The sequence below is a fragment of the Colletes gigas genome, unplaced genomic scaffold (genome assembly GCF_013123115.1).
Source record: "Colletes gigas isolate AHSC1104 unplaced genomic scaffold, ASM1312311v1 Colletes_gigas_Sc00002, whole genome shotgun sequence".
Lineage (NCBI taxonomy): Eukaryota > Metazoa > Arthropoda > Insecta > Hymenoptera > Colletidae > Colletes > Colletes gigas.
In genome coordinates this window covers 5406564-5428152 of record NW_025106631.1, presented here as the reverse complement: position 1 = coordinate 5428152, position 21589 = coordinate 5406564, and the positions used below count along the sequence as shown (strand labels likewise).

General features: G+C 35.8%; 1 protein-coding gene across 1 annotated transcript in view; it reads right to left on the bottom strand.

Annotated features, from left to right (window-relative positions):
• Window positions 1–21589, bottom strand: part of LOC122402029 (RNA/RNP complex-1-interacting phosphatase-like) — a 46162-nt gene that overhangs the window by 11236 nt on the left and 13337 nt on the right. The window contains exons 3-6 of the mRNA XM_043404543.1: window positions 11978–12009; window positions 10978–11065; window positions 10492–10571; window positions 859–902 (exon numbers count right to left, since the gene is read on the bottom strand). Of these exons, the coding sequence (XP_043260478.1) occupies window positions 859–902; window positions 10492–10571; window positions 10978–11065; window positions 11978–12009 (244 nt within the window). The remainder of the gene's footprint in view (window positions 1–858; window positions 903–10491; window positions 10572–10977; window positions 11066–11977; window positions 12010–21589) is intronic.

The following is a 21589-nucleotide window of genomic DNA, read 5'->3' as shown; positions in this document are numbered from 1 at the left end:
GAACGATCGAACTTGGAGCACACTCCGTAAAACTCGCCTGTGCATGCACGAACAATCATAAACGCCTACCCATACACGCGCGTGAAGAGTGTTACACGATGCGCAGGATGGATGGCAAGACGATTAACGACATCTTACATTCCGCGATCGATAAATCACCGTGGCCACTGCAAATGGGCTCGGTTTACTTATCTCTCACCTTTGGCTACCTTCAAGAAACGCCGCATTCGTAAAATTCTAATAAGGGGATGCTGCAGCCAGGGTATATCTGGGCACTGCCTATAATTAGGAAATATTGTATGCATACAGTTTTCTGATTATGCCACCAGCGGAATAGATTAGTCACGAACGAAAGTATAGCTACACCTGAGTTTCGATTATGAGATTGTAACTCGAAGGAATAACGGAATTCTCAGTTAATTTTTGTACTTATTGTAACTAATCTTAAAATATTATACAAATTATATTAAAAGGAAAAAATATAAATCATACATCAACGACTGTCTTCAATGAAACGAATATATCGACACACCTGGCTTTCGATTATATAATTGCTTGTAAACCGAAGGAATAGCAAAGTATTTTTAATTTTTATATTAATCGCGGAGTGTATGATCTTACAATATTATACAAATTATGTTTTAAGTAATTATATTAGAAAGAAAAAGAACATGTACACCTGTCTTCGACGAAACAAAGTATCAACAGTTACGAACTATCCTTTTTCCCATAAATACAGATGACATTTGTATAACATTGGTACGTTGTTTATACTCGAGGAACTCCCCATTATTTGTTTAATATACAGTGAATGTTAGAAGGTTTTAGAAGAATATTACAAGTAGAATGTGCGCTCACCTTCGCCGCAAGCCGCTGTAAAATCATCCATCACTTTAAAGAATCTGTAAGGAAACAGAATAAATATATTTACTTTTAACAAGTTTAAAAGATCCTTAATTTGATAAAATTTGCATCCTATAAAGAATAAAGTCTTCACTTGTTGGAACAAATTTTTCTAGTAACTTATTTAAACTGTACGCGTACCAGTTTATGTTCTTCATTTTTATATTATGTTCTCTTTACACACTATGATCGAGGATCAAAGAAATTAAAAGTTCGATCAAATAAAAATTTCGTAATTAATATTTCACTTCTGTTTTTAATACTCTAAAATACTTCGTATGAAAAACACTTTTAAAAGTTTTAGACAATATCAATTTGATACAGAGAGTATTAATACTATTTGAACTGTGCATCACGTTATTTTTCCCCAGAAAAGGAACTGAACACACACACAAATCTAATATCCACTGAAGTTACTCTCGAAATCATCTTCGACATACGTAAAAGTCATAAATAGAATATTAGTCAGGATAAAAAGTACTCAGCAAGTAAAATGACATTTTACAAACTGAATCGTGCAAAACGATTGCATAATTAATTAGAAATGCTGGTCAGAAGTTATTTCCTTTTCCAGTTTTATAGCACGAGTCCCATTAAAAGTTCACGGAGGAATTTCTTTGTGATCGGAAAGGCAATGAAAGATATTATAAAGAAGAACGAAAGAATGAGACGAGAAAGAGATCCTTAAAGCTTGTAGATTCGAAGATAGGGCAGCGCTTGTAATAATTCATTGGGCGGAGTCCTGCATCATCCTTTTTTTTTTACTCTTTAACTAAAAGAGAAAAAAAAGAGCAGAAAGGAGAGGACTTATTAACGAATTATTCCTACTTCGACTACTCGATAAATTATCGCAAGACGTTCATTCCCCTTTCGTATTCCGTCAAGATTGCAGAAACATTCCAAGCGCTCCAAGCAACGTGGAAGATACCTTCCTTTCCTCCCTGCCTGATTCCATGACTTCAATTACTCATGTCAAATGCATGCAATTTAGTTACGAAGCTTGCCACGGTCGAGCAACAACAGAATTTATTTTCATGGAAAATAAACAAAGTAGTCAAAATCAGTGTATTCTTCTATGTACAATTACAAATAAATGTTTTAACTAATGCAGAAACGACGTTTTGATTATTTTCCAGGGATCAAGAATATTCGAAACCAAAAATTAATCTTACTTTGCCCAATACTTTTAGTACATTTTAATTGCAATAATCGTTTAAAGTAAAAGGATATTGATTCCATTTATTTCAAATAAACCTAAAAAGAACATTGTTTTAATGAATTTCCAAGGGTCAGAACATTTTATTTTAATCGTCCAATTATCGAAACAGTCGTCAGAACTTTATTTTTAGATTTACTTGGTCTGATAGGCGCGAAATCGTTTCGATCTCCTTCCAAATGCGTCTACGATGAACTTTCACGAAAAGTAACCATCTGTCATCGTGTGAGAATAGGGTAGTTTAATTGTGCCACTCTATAGAGACTTAATAGGATCGTTTCTAGCGCCGTTGGTCCCTTTTACCTTCGAGGCGGGCTCTTTATATTACCTATTAGCCTAACACGATTATAAGCACTAACTCACTCACCGACTTACAAGATGCTTCCCACCGTCGTTCGATACCGATAGATTGTAAGAATAGGGATACCTACAACCTATTATGCGACCCGACGTATAGTGATCATTAAGAACGAACGACTTTTTCCCCACTGATACTGCCGGATAATCATATACAACGATGGTAGACTGTCGAAAGATGTATTTCAGTTATTTATAAACACCGTTGGAAGCCCATCTTTTTCTCGGACGACGCCATTCGTAAATTCGTGATTGAAAATGCATTCGAAAATGTGCAATGACTTTCACGATCCTCTGAACACTACTATTAACAATAGTATTACGGTAATAACGTGATTAAATGTAATTTTGAACAGTAAACAATCAGCACCTTCTATGTTAAAATGTGCAATGACTTTCACGATCCTCTGAACACTACTATTAACAATAATAAGTATTACGGTAATAACATAATTAAATGTAATTTTGAACAGTAAATAATCAGCACCTTCTATGTTAAAATTTGTTACTGCGACTGTAAACTTTAACAATGGAAATTTACATAAAACTACAACGTTTTTAAACATACAAACGCGCCAACGTTGTTACTACTTTGCAAGGTATTTAGACGAGATCAAAATTGAAAATTATGCAGGCTTATTAATATACAATATGTATTAAGATCAATTTACGAAATACGCCATCGCCACGTTGATACGTATCGGTATAAACGCGCAGAGTATTCCGCTTATCGACGCGAATGGGTTAATTTAGGTTATAATTTCAATACTTGAATTCCAGGGACTCTTGGACGCCCACAGTAGAATACCCGACTGGATTCCATGACTCGTTATGCGCGAACACGAGTAGCGGGACAGCAGTAATTAGCAATAAAAAAAAAAAATAATGCAACGTTTGTATTTCTACACGATAACTAGTTATTAATTAAATTATTCGTAGATACGCGATCGTTGATATTATTTCTCATATTAAAGTAATTTCTACCAAGTCGATGAGACCGTTTAATTAGAGTACGAAAACAAAACTATCGGGCCAGTCTATTAATTCGTATTTTTAGGAAATTTTGTTTTCATTATTTGTTCATTTTTTTAATAGAATTTTGAAAGGCTAAAAAACAGTTGGGGAAGAAATGGTTCCTTTATTCACTTATTCAATTATCTAACTACGTTTCAAATGCCTCGATACAGCAACGCATCTATCGGATAAGCGTTATGGTAGATCCTGGGAATGAAATATCGAAAAATGGCTGCCGGGAGATCAGCGTGCTGCGGCACCGGCGTAACGTGAAAAATGACAAGCGTTAAATTAATTTCACTTCGAATTTGAATTACAGATTCGACACGGACGCGGAGGTGTCCGCGCAGCCAGGTCAATTGGACTTTCCCCGTCGAAAGAACCGGCTACATCAACGTCCACGTCGTTGTCGTTGCCCTTCTCGTAGTTTTCATCTTCACCGAAAGCTCAAAAACTTCCCCATACGAGATGGACGGACGTAAATATTTATAACCACGGTCGTCTATCAGCGCTACGCTTCTATTAATTGACATCGTAAAAACGGGATCTAATTCTCTATCTACGTTCCTGAAAACAAACAACGAACACTCACGAATCGCTCGGTGTTTCGTGCCTTTTGCCCTTCTGTTTCATTTAAATACTTTCTGTATATCTTAGATTGAATTTCATAAACGATACAAAATGATTTATTATCGATACGTTACAAATTCCATCTTGAATTTGGAACTTCGAACTCGTCTATGTTATTACCTTTATTTACATACTGTCTACCGTTCATTTATTATACACGATTGGTCCCTTCGTTATTTAAAATTTGAAATATCTTTATTTATATGCACTATGATAAATGCATTTTTAATTAATACGTTCGTCTATTGCAGATTTAAAAGATATTTATCTACATGTATGTATACTCTGTAGCAAAACTTAACCATTTTCCAAATAGGAGATTATGTTAATATTATGAAGAAATTTCATAATAATTCGTAATGCATTATACTTATAAATCTCTTCGATCAAAGTGAACTATTTATCCTCTAGAAGATGTTCAAATAGAAGAGCGTTTTTAACCCTTAATAACTTTGCTACTTCCTAATTTTTTCAAATAAAAGAATATTAATTCTATTTGTTTTAACGAATTGAATGTAGAAAATAGATATTGCAGAAAAGAATTTCAATTAATTTCTAGAGGATAGAGCATTTTATTTTTCCTTGGCCATTCGATTATTGAAACAGCTTCCCTTATACAAAATCGTTCAATGTCCGGAATAAAATTGTTACTAAACCGGGTAGTAGAACGAGGTGGCTGGTTGAATACATAATAGTTGAACGTGTTCCATTTGTCAAAATGTGACCTTTTAATTAACCTTACCTACAATAATTCATTTTATCAAGAAATTCAAAATTAAGCGTTTCACGTTTATAATACTTCGCAGAGGAGTAGTAGGCAATGTGTACGTGTGATACTTCAGTGCAATGTACTGAAGAATACCTCACTGCACCGACAGAATTTGATCCGTACGTTAACCTAATTTTATTTAACCCTTTTGCTGCTCGACAAACATAACTAAAACTAGCAGGTGGCGACTCTAAACGAACTACAAAAGTTAATATATTTTGCGATATTTGAATACTTTTACATTATATTTTAGATAACGCTTCATCAGTCGAGTGAAAAGATAAAATAGATTCAATTTTCTTTGACATTAGATTTAAGGAAATAAAATTTGAAAAAATTCCAAACTCAGAAAAGAAATCGATGATATCGTAAAATTAAATTTCGATTAAATTGTATGCATGGTGGAAATAAAATTAGCAGTCGAAATCACGGGGGATCAAGCAAGATAGTTTTAATAAGGAGTTTCAATGATCCACAGATCATTTCCGGAACACTTGTCATGGCGGACGCCTGTGGGTCAAGAGGTTCAAGGTCAGATCACACCTGAATATTGTTCACGCGACTGCCATGCTCCGGTGACCCCAAAATCTCGGGAAATTCCACACGCACCACCACCACTACCGCTCAGAGTTTTATCACGACGCAAGGATTTAGCGGCTGGAGTAGCAATTGCACGCCGTTTGCCTTGTACGTGAAATTCCGTCACTTTTTCATACTAACTTCAGACAGGGCGACTATACGTTATTCCTTCTTCGTCTCAATATAGCAGTTTTTATAATAAGTACGTTTATTACTTGCAGTCGATAGCTCGATAGATTGGGACAGCACGGACTCGATACACGATTCAGATTCCTACGGTAAGTTGCTTATAATTGTTTAAACATAGCGTTAACGAACTAGCTTTAGTGCAACACGTTCAGAAAATTATTACGTCCCTTCTCTTCTAACAAAAAGATTAGATCATCCATACACACGACTGTTCAAAAGTCTCAAATAAAAGAAACTCTCGATTAAAAATAGTCCGAGCAAAGTCGTGTTTGGACTCATTTTCACCGGAAAAGTCTCGCCAATACAGTGATAACGCTCCCGTGGAGGTAGAACGAAAAGTACAAAAGTTTTTAGTTTCTACCAGAGGCTGCCACCTGATACAAATGCGGCACAGCTTTTTCACTCGACGAACGTGAGCGCCTGGAATCTCAGACGCGGTCGTCGTTGCTCTCGTTCGCCCTCCTCGTCGGACGATTTTCGCGTGGCTGGATCGGATTTCGTTTTTCCCTCGCGAACAAATGGAAAACCCTGGTCCCGATTTTTTGCACGTATACGAACACCACCGTACCACTGGATCAAACGTTTTAGTCAGCCTTCGAAACGCCAACGACTGAACGAAAATTACTCCACACTCCACGTTCCCCTTACCGATGCTACCACATTATTCTTAACCCGAGTCTGACCTTTCTTTTCCCTCCATTACACGGTATTTATACTATTTATCTTACGCGGAACGATCCGGAACGTTTTAACTGTGTAAGTGGAAGTAGAAATTTGTATTCTATGGCTGTGGTTACCCACACCAATCGAAATATTAACCCTTTTACAATTAACCCTGACTAATAACTTCCCGACCAGATTTCTTCGAATCTTCGCTTAAAAGCTTAACTCACATTAAATGTCACTATTTTTTCTAATCGCGATAAGAGAAATTTTTAACTTAATTTGTTCGTTTAACAGAATATATAGAGGGAATGCTACGTGGTCCGATCGCTGCGTCCAGCCGTCGTGATCCTAGAATGGCCAGCGTACGACAAGAACGACAAACTCCAGGAATGTCGGGAATACGGCGCGCGAGATCACCGCAATTCCCACCGACTACAAGCAGACATTATCCAAGAATGACAAGAATGACACCCTGCGGCAAATGCTTAAGAGTGAGCACTTCGATTCAAAGTAACGCAGGCTTTTGCAACTAGTCTTCACTGTACGCTTTTTAACGCAGATGTAACGACGACGACGAAATGAAACTGCGAACAAGAACTTCGATTAATCGCTATCTAAATAAACTTGGTGTACGAGTACGGAAGCATCGTTAACTTATTTCTGGGAGACGCGCTAATTGCGAAAAGAATCCTCTTTGGAAACATCCTATGAAGCTGCTCCCGCTTCGAATCATTCGGAAAGGCTGTATAATGCTCGATCAAATCAAATTTAAATAAACTGTGTGATTAAACGTCATTTGAATCGTATGATTGTGTTTGAAGATGTCTGATAGATGAACATCTCTTTCTCTCGCGCGTGAGTCGTGACGTAATGTGTACTATATACTGTTTACTACGGTCACGCGAGGTCAATGGCCTCGCGACGTAAACAAACGCTTCAAACCCTTGTATCTTCGTCACTAATTATGCTATCGACTTGAACGAACACTCGTTTTAAAGGACTTTTCGTTCTCTGTCCGATGAATATATCAACTATTCCAATTTATGCTGCCTTCTATGTTTATTTTCATATTTACTTTGACACTATGCACCTACAGAAGTTTCAACAATTAATTATACGACTGGTGTGCGATAAAACTGGATTAGAAACTGTTTATTTAATTAAACATGAATTTAAATTTGTATACAGAACGCGTAACTACCAGGCAGCATTTTTTTCGTAAATAATTGTTCTCTCCGAAACTAACTATCGACTCGAAATAAAATTCGTTTCCAAGGGCGTTTTGAAAATTAAAAAATTTCGACGTAGTTTGTAAATTTTCGGTATGAAGGCGACTAAGAGTACATTTATAAATATATCTTACGAATAAACTTTAAAATACAACTTTCTATACATATAATGTAACAATTTGAAATACGTTGCCTCGTGAAAGAGAAAAAGAAAGACACTTGACCGGTCACGGTGGAAATGGGTATACACGAAGTGTCGGTAGGTTTAGTGTTAAATACTATCACGGCACAAGCAGCCTGTCGTGTGCTCGAAACACGCTGAAGAAGGCAGAAAGGATACGCGATGGGAAATTTACGTAATAAAGCGATCGTCCGGGTGGTCCCGAGCATGAGGCGCGTTCCTCGTCATCTCGGCGATGCTACCAAATTGGAGAAGACAAAGAAAGATGAAGAGAGATTTGAAGTCGACTTGTAATAACGTTGGCCAAGACCATGATCCGAGTTAACGACATCGGAAATATGACGCAACGTACACGCGTACTCGTATCATGAATACGAGAGGACGTAAAGTATCTTTTACCACCCACAATCGCTTCCCAAAACGTTTCTCTTCCGTCTTCGTGACAATGCCGTCACGTTTCATCTTTTATGTAGCGAACGTGATATACCGTAAAAATGTTTCGGTCGAATTTACTGTAACCGCAAATTCGATCACGGATTCTTTCGAAAGTCTTACGCGTTGCAAAAATAAGGTGCTCGGTGTTCTTGATTTAATAGTTTCTTTGTGCAGCTTTCAATCAAGTATCTTAACAGCATCGTTAAAGGCAAATTTCTAATTATTACACATTTTCCTCGATAAAGGTTGCAGCATACTGTTAATGTACAAAGGAAACTTGCAAGTTTGCAAAACAGTGTAATATTTAAAGGACAAAAATTACAATTTTAAAGATTTGATACAATAAGAATGTAACTCCTTTTACACTTATTTTTTTAAGAAAAATGGCTTTTTTGCACTAGCTCAGCAAATAATAAAGGTAAAAAGAAATATTTGATTACGAATGTCAATCAGACTCATTTTGGGAGCCTAAATTTAAGCTCTGGTTTAAGACAGAAGCTTTGTGTACCAGTGTGAGATAGTTATTTTCAGAATCTTCTCGATACCCGATCCGAAGACAGTTATGGTCGTGTTTCTCTATTAGTTTCGATAATGAGGGTTCAACTATACTGTTCGTTGAAACTTGTTTCGCGCGACGAAATCGTGTACGGAACGCTCGACTTCTTTTCGTGTTTTCACATGTTCCCCCGATATCAGCACAGTATTTCCTTGTATTTGTGGAATATATGAGCATTGTCTCGACATACAAGACAGAGAACACGAGGAAACTTATGTTCGATGTCTCGGCGAATAAAGACGTCGTTGTTGAAGCGTCAACACCCACGTTCCTCGTCGCGCAACGCGTACATTTAGTGGATTTGCCTCGAGAACCTCATGGAACACGATTCGAATGCATTTAGGAAACCAGAGTCCATATATTGTTAGCATGATAGTGAATATCGTGCAACCTGATCTCTGTTAGGTGTATCTTGTTACACTGACTTGTACAGTTTCGCGTTAACTTTCAACACGCTCTAAAACTAACTACAATTAACTGAAAACCGGATTCGCGTGCTTTTTTTAAATAACTCCGCTAAGTACAAGTACATCGATCGACGAAGCAAGATTTCTTATCGATGGTGGCTAAAAATTAATTTTTACACGCGTACTTATGAGTGAAAAGACGATATATCTTTCATTTAAATAAATATTGTAATAGTATGCTTATTTTGAATTAATTTTAAAATATCGAAATGTCTCTCAATATTTATTTTCGTATCAACTTTTTCAAATAAAAAGGATAATACATCGCCTTTTTCACTCTTGATTATTTACTCTAAACCAGATTCAGTTTAGCGATGGTAGATATAAGCGTAAAATTTATAAAATTTACGAACTTACGCGACGATCGAATTTACCGACGTGCTCCGCGTAATATGGCGCTCATCAAAGCCCAACGGACCGCTGAGAATTGTTTTTACCGGCGTTTCGTTTCACAATCATAAAAAAGCTGTTCAGTATTCATAGAATATGTGGTCGCATAGGCTGTGATAGCTTCATGCATATGTAGTGGCGTCAGTAACGAAACACACTCAAGTTAGCACAGTGACAACGATGAGAATGGCGTGGAAAAATAATACTATGTATTATACTAAAGTTGGGGGGCACACGAGCGTTGAAACGACGAAATTTTTAATTTCAGATTCTATTATTAATAAAAAAAACTTTCGTAGAATTTAACGATTTCGTTCGTAGGTGAAAATCCTCTAAAAAGTTTCAACGTCTTCTTTAATTTCCAAAAATTTGTAACTATTTGATCGTTGGGCATCATAGTTAAAAGATATGAAACACGAGTTGCTATCTTTAACAGAATTCAGGTGCAAAGTATAGAATTTGAATTTCTTGTTTGACTTAATATTCCACTTGAATAGTAGAAAAGCTAAGAATAGTAAATAAGAAAGTATAAAATATTTCCAAAAAATTATTCAGTGTCGCTTGTGTGCATACAGAATCTATTCCACGCAATTACAAATGAAAAGATCGAAGAAAAGTCTTTAAAATTAATAATTTAAAAAATTTTGAAATAGGTTTAAATATTGCTGAAACTAATAACACTAACATAAATATTAAGCTTCAGAAGAGTAAGACAACAATTATTTTCTGATACCACAAGATCGATGAACGAAATTTTGTAAATCTTTTTATACAACCGAATGTTAAATTCGCTTGAGATTAAATAAAATACTTGATCATGCATATATTCCATTAAAGCGATTTTTATAATGAAGTTAACGAAAAAAGTGCAAAATAAAAATTAGAGAATTAAAGAAGAAATGTTACTCACTTTCTCACCACATCCATGGTGGGAACTTCCCGCCCACGTACCATAATCTTCTCGTATTGCACACCATAATTTTTGAATTCCTGCAGCAAAATGAAACTGGGAATACACAATTGCACATTTTGTACTCTTCAACGAATTCGAAATTTCTAAAGGATAGAGACGAATGTGGATCGACCAAAGTTTAATCGAAACGAGGAATATTATTAAAAACAAAATTTCCTAGTATAAATATTTATCTCGATGAAATAAAGTGTTCAAATCTTTACGATTATTCTTGCACGATATTTGCATAAAAATTACCCTTCCCAGGGAAGCAAAACTTAGATAAACAATGCAATTATCGTTTAGACCTAACATAAATGAAGAAAAACACCCGAAAGCATGGTAACATCCGCGCTTTTGTATTCGTCGACGAATAAAAGCTATGTCAAAGAACTATGTATTTGGAATATACGTGAATCTGAATTTTACGAGTATTTATCTTACCTTTTCGTCATAGTAGCGGTCTGTGTTTGTGAGGTCGACGATATACTTGAGACGTGGAAACGCTTCCACCAATATCGATATTGTAAATCTACAACAGCAAACATGGTTGAATTACAATGTGCGCATCGAACATCGAATTTCGATCTTCCCGTCATTCGTGAACGATGCACTATGTACATTAGAAAAATATAAGTGCCAGGATGCTATAATATTTATGGTCTTTCTCGATACTGCGATATGCACATTTCTATCCAGAATGTGATTCTTTATTAAAAATTTACACGAAAGGAAGTTTCCTTCGTTAGAATTTTCTTCTTTTACAAAATAGATTTTCAATGCAAAAAATGTCTGTGATCATATTGTTCTATCAATTGGTTACATAAATTATGTATATTTGTAAAATAGAACAAATGCTTTATCGAAAGAAACAATTTTAAAATTCATTTCACACCTTTACAGGCGTCGATTTTAAAGAAATTTATGGGAAAGATAGTTATCGAAAGAATATTTGACACGTATCTTTTTTATCGGCTGACATCCACTTTGGAAGATTGAAAATTCGCTCGAAAAAATAACGCTTTCCGTATATTTCTTGGAAAAATAAAACTATAGAACTTTTTCGACAACAGTTCTGCTCGCTTTTTTTTATTAATCTTTTGAGAGTTCACACAAATTTTTTTTAGGCGCAAAATAATAAAAATTGTAGAAGTTATTTAATAACTCGAAAAACGTGACCAGATGGCTTAATTGAATCAATTAAACGTACAAGAAACAAATTACTAGCTCTAGACTTTATCGTATAGTTTTATTCGCTAACTGATAATTTTATAAACGTCAATGGGTATCGAAAATTAAAGTAAATCATCAGATTGCAAAAGAAAACATTGTTGAATTGATCAAATTTATTAATAAAGAATAAAGTTATCATGGAATAAAGTTATCAAAATGGAGCATTAAATAAGAACACTAAAAATAGAAGTAAAAGTAAAGGATTGCTCACCGATTTTCTGGCTTCAAGTTATTGCACACTACCTGGAACAAAAAAAGAAGAAAACTTAATCAATTCGCTTTTAATATACTTTTAATACTTAAGGTATAACGCATAATTGAATTAAGAGGCCAAAATTAACAATCCTGGCGGTTCTCATTATTAATTATTAATTCTACTTATTTTAACGAATCGATCGTATCATAAAAATAACAGAAGAATATCAACGATAGAACCGATTTTTATAATTCACATTTCATGTTTCGAATAAATAACTATTTTAACTATGTTATATTTTCACATTTTACACGATAGTTTCTCCTATTTTATATGCACATTTTTAAAAGTTAGTTTTGTATACATTTTGCAAAATTTTTTAATTAAAAGTTCTTCGTAACTATTTCAAAAATCTAAACCTGTATCATAATAGTTTTTAAGGGCATCATATAAGGGATATTGTCAGACAATGTGATCGAAATCCTGCTCTAAATAATTACACTGACACTTTGTTGCAATGTTAATTCCAAAGTGTGAGAGAACTAATTGAAAATAATTAATCTAAATAATATTTGATAGCCTCGTAGCCTTATGTAGAAGCTGTCTCTCATAGTCTCGTCCTTAGCCTCTTTTCTTGAGTCTCGAAAGTAGCGAAACCTTGGAACCCCGAAGACTCGAAAACGTGTAAATTGAAACTTTCGTTCGTTTTCTCGTAGTATCGTACTCACTATGGGTGGGCTAATAGTAATTACGGGTTTAGACTCTGCGATCCGATTGACTGGGCGGAGAGATCGTATCTACGAATGAGTGTGGATTGAGTATCGGTCGCATTAATAACGGGCTCGTGGTATAGCTTTCGTATCCAACCATAATCATATGACGTTGACTAGGCGTGGATCTTTTTCGTACCTTAATGGTACCCATTTTGTAGTTACCCGGCAAACGTGTAATCGTCGTTTTATGATTGACAACCACGACATTAATTTGTACCAATTAATACATGCATTTAAGTATTTAGGCGCATAATAAAAATTTATCAGAACTATCAGGTCGGTTCATAAATTCGTACTTTTTGTCCTCAAACTGACGAGGATAAAGTTCTTAGTAGAAGGAAAACGAAATTTAATTTTATTTAGTAATTGGGGATGAAGAATGAATTTTATACAATTCTCAATAAAAATGTTGCTAGACTGTTAAACTAAGGACCATCAGAACGATATTTCAACTTGGAAAAACTGTTTTCTGCCTAAAAGAAAAAACGTTTGTAAACAAAATACAGAATTTTTTTTAGAAACAAGATTTAAAAATGAAATTTTGCAAACTCGTCAAAATATGGGATACAATTTTTTTACAGATTTGCAATCTATTAAAGGAATATCATATTTTATTAAAAAATCAGTGCTTCCAAACTTTCACTACCTGAAGTCTAATTCGAGGAACGTTTATCTAAACGATTATTAGTAATTCAACGACCGAATGAAAATATTACATTTCACTGCCACGATTCAAACGTTTATCACGAATTAACCCTATTACCTGTAAACTGTTAACGTTACCTGTCGTTTGGGGAGCTATAATCAGCTTTCTACGTTGAAATTTGATATGAAGAAGGGTAGGAAAGTTCGAACTGTTCAGGAAGAATCGTTTTAAGAGAGAAACGAAAAGATAAGAGAGAAACAGGGAAGCAATGAACGCTACCCACCTACAAAATGTACTAACCGTGCCCTCGCGACAGTGGCAGTTTATTTTTCGCACGGTACAGACCTCCTCCCTTCGGATGAAAGCAGAATCGGTCTCTCTGCTGATTCCGCCATTCAATTTCACGAACCTTAGTCTAATATACGACCGCATCTAAATCAGGATTATCGACCGACGAACTGTGCCTCTATTGTGAGCCTTCGTGGCGATCCCTGTGTACGTCCTCGTGCAAACAGTCTTTTCGTGAGTGCATCTTCCCACCGCCTGTATCTTTAACTATTCACTTTTCTAACTTTCTTTTGCCCGCCGATTATTTATCCTTAACGCTAGATTTACGGACACTGATTACATATATTTTTACCCGAACCCCGTCACGTTGACGGTTTCATTAAAATTCGGTTTTTCTTCTAACGCGTAAATTGCCACGTCACATAATTTTCTACTAAAAAAATTCTCAGGATCAGACGTTAAAGGAAATCAGTCTAGATAGTGTTTATACTAAATAAGTGACCAAAACAAATGCACATAGTCTCATGAAATAGAGTTTCTCACTATAGAAAAATAGAATACATTAATTTGAAGTTGAATTCTAGGGAATATTGATAAGTTGAAATGGGAGAACATCAGCTTAACACATTGACTACCACATTCATGTATGGGTGACATAATTTTTCACTAAGGATCTAAAAAAATTAATTTTTGAGATTAGAAATTAAAGAAAATAAATCTGGATAGGACTCTTGAATTTTAACGAGAATTTTCCACTTATCTAAAAACAAAGTTTCGTTTTCGTGGGCAATTTGAGGAGTCGGAAGACACCCAAGAAGAGAAGACAAGCAAAGTATAAGAATATTCCAACTACATAATTGGTCAATTAATACACATTTTAAAGATTTGGTTACATTTTGCCCAATTCTGAATCCAACGTTAATAAAAAATGAAAGGAATAAATTAGTTGACTCTATAGATGGCAAGTTGTATTGAAAAAGTAAAACTATTCGGTAATTTAATGGTGATTTTCCTATTTCGTAGCATTCTTAGCGACAGTAGCGTTATTTTACGCGATTTTTAAACACATTGTAAGTTTTGAGCGCCATCAGTGACCGCCAGTGACGGCCAACGCGTTAACCGGGGCCAAGAAGTATGGAAAGTACACAAAATAAGAATGCGATCGCAAAGAAATTTGGCAGAACAGAAACACAACAGCTCGACGACCGTTAAATCACATATTTTTTTCACGCACGTGCACCACGAAACGCGCGCGCAAATTCGTATGTGTTTTTATTATAAGGGAAGGCTTTGAACGGGCAAAGAATGCTTTTTATATACTATAAAACATACGTTTTATGTAGTGTACGCAGTATATATCATACATGGCTTCGCTATAAATTTCACCCGATTGGTTACGTTCGAGATAAAGTAATTTTTGCAAAATCGGGAGGCTGCTTTTATTAAACACAGATTTTGTAATAAATAAAACACCCAAGGCAGAAAGTTGTAGAATCGACTAAAATTTCTCATCGCGATAGAAACATTGTTTTCTAGCAATAAACGTTATTTTAATATTCAAGTTAGCGACTTAACTTTAAGATAACTTTTTTTATTACCAAATAAAAACTTCGAGCTTTATAGCAATATTTTTATCGCGATCCATGTGACATTTTATTAAATACTACTCGTTTGCTCGACAAAGACCGAGGTTTTAAATTTATTCCTGTTCAATAGTAATTACTAAAATTCACGTAAAAATTACTATTTGTATTGTATACCAAATATATTTCAAGCACTCCAAGGATATTCTTTTCGCTCGAATGAACAAAATTTCAAGATGGAAGAGATTTAACGCCAGAACTACCAACAATTATAGTGTATTTATTTATACCAAGGAAATTAAAACACGATAGACACGTGAAGAAATGTATAATGCAATGGAAATAAGTTTAGTCATTCTCTTATTAAGAATTCAGTCGAGTAACTTTTTCACAAATTTTATTAGAAATCATGAATGGGTCATTTTGGCTGCTTTGGCAGTTCTAGCGTTAAATTCGTCTCGTTTCCGTATCTTTAAACGACATACTTGGTACGAAGACTACGATCGAGTTACGTTTCAAGTGCAGACACAATGAGGAAATAAATTTAATCAGGTGCGGATGCAGCGAAGGCTCCGTTGGGAAACCGAAATACTGGCGCGCGACGTAGGCGTCGACCAACGGTAGGTACCGACGATATTTATTGGGAATATTTACGAGGGGTGTCCTTTCATGCTTTCGCTGCGAGTAGGCCATAATACTTTGAAGATCCTCGCCTCGTCATGCGAAAACGATGGCGCTATTTCGGCGGGACTGCCGTGAGAAATTTCGAGGAAACAATCACGAGAGGTGGCGTCCACGAATTTAACCGCGAAAATATTTACGTCACGGTCACCTTCTTTCGCCAAAGAATGTACTATGAAACGTGTGGGAAAACATGATCGTAATCATCGACGAAGAAAATCGAGCAGAAAGTGTCCGAAGCGTATAAATTTGGATCTATACAAGAAATACAAAATCAGCAATTTTTTCGATGCTTTTATTTACATTAACGAAAATCGACGAGATTAGATTAATTTTAACTTGAAATTATATTCAAAGTTTAATCATTTTTTCTCGATAATAATTATTTCCACTGTTATATGCATCCAAATAAATTTGTCTGTCAACGATTGGATAATTATTTCGAAGAATTATACTTCGTTATAAATGAAAATAAAACGTAAAAATTGGTATCAATGATCATGTACATTATTGGCAAAACGGATCACTTTTATTAACATATCGAGTGGATTGAAAAATCTATACATATAATAATATTACGATCACGTTTGATAAAATTATAATTGTACTACGAGTCCATTACAGTACGCTCGATATTTGTAGAAAGTAATAAATTCGACGGAAATAAATGAGTCGACGAGTGATTAATAAATGTCTCGCAGAATTACACGCGTGCGTATGTTTTATGGAGCATAATTTGCGAATAGACATCGATAACGATCGTCCGTGACAAGCAACAGTACCCTGGATCGGCGAACATTACACGATCTTCGGCGCACAAAACGGTCGAGACGATTTCTATGAAATTCCAGCGTGGATAAGAAGCAAGAAGAGAAAAGGGCAGAAAGGATGGGATGAACAACTCGCGGGAAGAACATTTTGTTGCATCAGAACAGCCAATGGTTGTAGGTACTCATAGAATCGCATAGGAACGCCATATAGACTGCTATATTGCTGCCGCCAGCTGATATATGCGCGACATTATCCGTATCCACTTACTTCCTCGTTTGGCAAAAGATTTCGAGCGATTTAAAATGGGTCACCTTAGCTAGGCAGACATATACAACAGAAGAACGTGTCGGAAGTAACACTTGCTATAGGATTCTGGTATCGTTTCTACCGATTATATCGAATTCCATCAACCGAACACGCAAGGTGAATCAATTGATCGAATACTTTTAAGAAATTCTTTGCGTTAATTATTCATTTGGAGTTTATAAACGAGACGTTTACTATCAACGTCACTGCTGGATGCATACAGAGTTACAGTTTTCACAAATAGTTAGTTCAGAAGTGATTAATTATAGTTTGGTCTTTTCTCTTGAAACAGTTTCCCGGGTTTTCTTCGTTAAATTTTATTTTGATTGCAATTTAGATTACGAATCCTTATTAACAATAAAATCTGATTATAAGAGCTTGGATGAAGCCAAGAATAATCATGATCATTCCACAAACTTTAAAAAAAATTATCAATTTATTAACATAATTTGCAGTATTTTAATGTATCGACAATTTGCTAGGTTGCAAGCTATCAAAAGTTAAAAAATGATTTAAATTTCTTCAAGCTTGAAATAAAAGAATGTTAGAAAGGAAAGAAAGAGTAAAAACTAAATATAAATTGTTCACTTATTACGTTCCAATCAAATATAAATTTATATTTCCGATATTTGTAGAAACTCGAGATTATGAATTTCTAACATTTGACCCTACTGAATTCCTTCAAGTTCGACCAAACATAGAAGCTATTTAGACAACGTGGACTTCGAAAGAATGAATATTTTCTAGAATATTTATAAAGATAGAAGCCCCGTAAAAATCCACGATCCTTTGCAGGTGAACCGCCGCGTCGAGTCGGTAGCGACCATCGATTGTCCAAGCAATAATGGCACCGATAGCTGCGGGGGACCTTTTAAAAGGCTCTGTGTCGTTCCCCGCCCTTTTGTCTGTCCCTTTCAACAGATCCCACGCAACCGATAAGTGGACAATTAAAACGCGCTGGGCATCCTAGAAAAACCATTCGACGTAAAATCTATTTGGGCTGCCCCAGTAGACTCGAAGAATTTCCTCGGATGGAGGGAGCCCCGTTCGTGCTGCGCCGCATAGTTATTATTAGCTTCACTTCGACAGGACCATTTTTATTTCATCGTAAAGAACGCGATACAAGTGTTTAGGAATTCATTATAGCCCTGCATAGGTCCCGTTACGACGGTTATACGTTCGCTATTCTGTGTAGATAACGAATTAGTATAGACCCGACACGAGATTTTCTACAGTGCCATTAGACGCCATGTGTTTTCTATCGCCGGGTGTATCGTGAAACCTCGGGCCGAGGAACGTGATTCTGGCCGGGCATAAATAATAGGACCACGTCGGCAGTCACTATAATTCAATTCACACCTGATAACTGTGACCATAGAATTTCCATATTACAGGATGTAATAAAATTAAAAATATTTTCGGGGCGGTCCGCGCGCCTCGGGGGGTCCAGCTCTCTTCTCTTCTCCCGGGACGAACGAGCCAAGGATCGCAATCCTTCACATTTGCTGTCTTACAAATTTATTCCCCGCATTTGTTTCTCGATATCCGCGGTGGTCCTTCACCGTCCACGACAAATGGCAAACGCCAGACAAAACGAAACAGGGGCCGCCAATTTCACCACATTTTTAACTTCTTACTTCGAATAATCTCTCGAGAAACGAAAAGAACGTCCCTTCTCTTTCGTACGATATCTAAGATATACGGTTTTTATCGAATCTAATGATAAAAATGGCAAAAATGAATGGTAATTTCTAATAAAAATTGTAAAAAATATACGCGACTGGATTTTTGCAAATTTACCGCGGTTTTTTATGAGGGAATGAATAAACGTTTATTTCCATTGCATTAGTCATTTCTTCGAGTGTCTATCGTTTTAATTTCTTTGGTAGAAATAAGTACACTATAATTGTTGGTAGTTCTAGTGTTAATATTGTACGAGATAGACAAAAATTTTCCAATATAAGCGATGAGAACTTTGAATTTTAATAAAATAAAACTACGAACGATAATCTGGTTTTTACTGTTTTTTATGTACTTTCGATGACATACGTGAAATGACTCTGGTGCATGGAATCAGGCTGATCATATTAGAAGTAACATGAAAAATACAATAATTACAATTGTAAAAGTCACTTTATATATGACTATTACTAATAAATTATAATTTTGTAGTATAGTCTTGTATGATACTACAAAAAATATTTTTAAATTACTATAAAAATTTATGTTATCAAAATAAATTATTCGAACCGTAAACAATTTTGTTCTTTAACATCGTCAATTTCCCCCACTCTCGGATCGAAAAATAATAAAATAGTTAAACGTGTCGCCTACACAAATTCTTTTTCGCTCGACTCGGATTTATGGCAACCTGCGCGGAACCGTGTCGCAACTATTAGTCTTCCAGATGGCAATGAAGAGATGTAAAATATAACGTCGATAATAAAAATTACACGTCACGGTCGTTAATCCGAATCCGCTAATTAGTACCCATTAAGTTTGCACATTCCTCGAGTTTTTCGAGGTGAAATTTATCATTTCCTTGTACCTGCCAACAACCCGGCTGACGGCCATAAATTACCAGCTAACCAAAACTTCACCGAAGAATCAATTTCGCCGCCAAACAGATGAATCCGGTAACCTATAATCAATACACCTAATCCGCATCACACTCGAAGGCGTTATTTTTCCTGGCCGTGCCTCTCGCCGAAAATTCCTGATTCGTTTTCTCCGCTCGAGTTGATTGTTTTAGCTACAGGGGTGAGAATACATTATACATTAACGTATAAGCGGGCACGGCCGAAAACAAGATTAATGACTCGCTGGTATTTATGGCCGTGACTTGTCGGGATCGTTTAAACAAATGTTTGTTTCTTGCTTGAACGACTCCGCCTCGTCAGACCCGTAAAAAGTTCGATCCTGATTCAAGCCAAAACTATCCATTCCTTCCACAATTCAATATAAAATTATAACACCTAAACAAACATGGACAAACTATATACACTATTAGGAAATTTGGAATACTCCAAATCACATTATTTTCGGTATTCCAAATTTCATGTCACATTTCCTATTTTCCAAGTGATCGACAAATCGACACGAAATCATAGAATTAAATGACTTGAAGTTTTGGAATAATTTAATTTTTAACTTTCACTTTGAGAATTGATTCAAGTGGCATCGATCAACAGATAATTTGTCCGTATTGGATATTTCAAATTATCAACAATATTCGAATATTCTTTCTCAACTTGGAAATCAGGCACAGTGGACGCGTTAAACGCCAATCACATTGATTCCGCGATTTAGGGTAAATTCAGTTTGAGCAAATCGGAAAACATCATTGGTGGCGAACAACGCGAGGGAGACCCGCCGATCGACTATAAATTCGGCAATTTCTTGCTTGTTCCTGGTATATCGTTGACGTTTCTGTAAACACACGAAAGGTCGGAGAAATGGAGTTAACCTAGACATAAAGGGAAAAGAGCAACAGAGGATGGAAACAGGGGATCGACAAAGAGATGAAAGAAGACGGGATAGAGAAGAAAGGCTATAACGCAAGGGTGGAAGGAGTGGCAGGTAGAACAGAACGGTGGGCGCCGACTTATACGTGTGCCATTCAAAGGAAATTTATGTACATACCAGAAGCATAAAAGCAGTCGCCGCGTCTTAGACCCCCAATATTATTGCAGACATCTAAACCATCCGAATTCACAAATACTCTTTTTTCGCCCATTCTATGGGCTTTACCCTCTTCTGCCCAATTCATTTCTCCCTTATCTGCGGCGTAGCTACAATTCAAACCGATACTACATCCTACAAGTAATAATGCTGGACGCGGGGGTACGTAAAGCTGATGGAAAAGAGAGGAAATGCGAGACTCGAACGTAAAACGAGCCACCGTATACGGGTGATAAATAAAATTAATATTACTGTCTTTCAACGATTGTCACAGGTTAGCCATTATTCTTCCCCTTTCATTTGTACCTCTAGTTTCGTCACAACGTTGTAGAAACAAATAATAGATTTCAAGAATCAATTATAGAATTTCGAGAGTAAAAAAGCAGTTGTACAGTTATGAATATAAAAAGATTTAAAAAATAGACAAATGTGGAGAATATGGGACAACATCCATTATTTGAAGTATAATGAAAAAAGCAGCAAAAAATGAATATGTCGGTCATGCCTGGTACCATGAAAATGCAGTATTACCTCGCTTATCGATCGAACTGTTCCCTCGATAATTGAACCAGTCATCCCCGCCACTGTTACTCCGTCTTTTTTATTTGCGATGAACATGCTAGGCGAAACTTTAGCTTAAAATAAACTGACCGATAACTCAAAAAAAAGCAATTACTATCTGTGAGTAAATAGTTAAAATTGTATTTCAGATTGTATGAGAATAAGACTGTTTCAATTATAATTTCGTCAAAATATATATTCGAAAATAAAGAGTGGGTTAACACGATCCTTGATTAACTTTTGTGGAATACTCATCCATTTCAACGACAAATCGTAATGTATTGAATTTCCAAAACCACGTATTTTTATAACTTTTTTATAACGTTTGCATACGTGT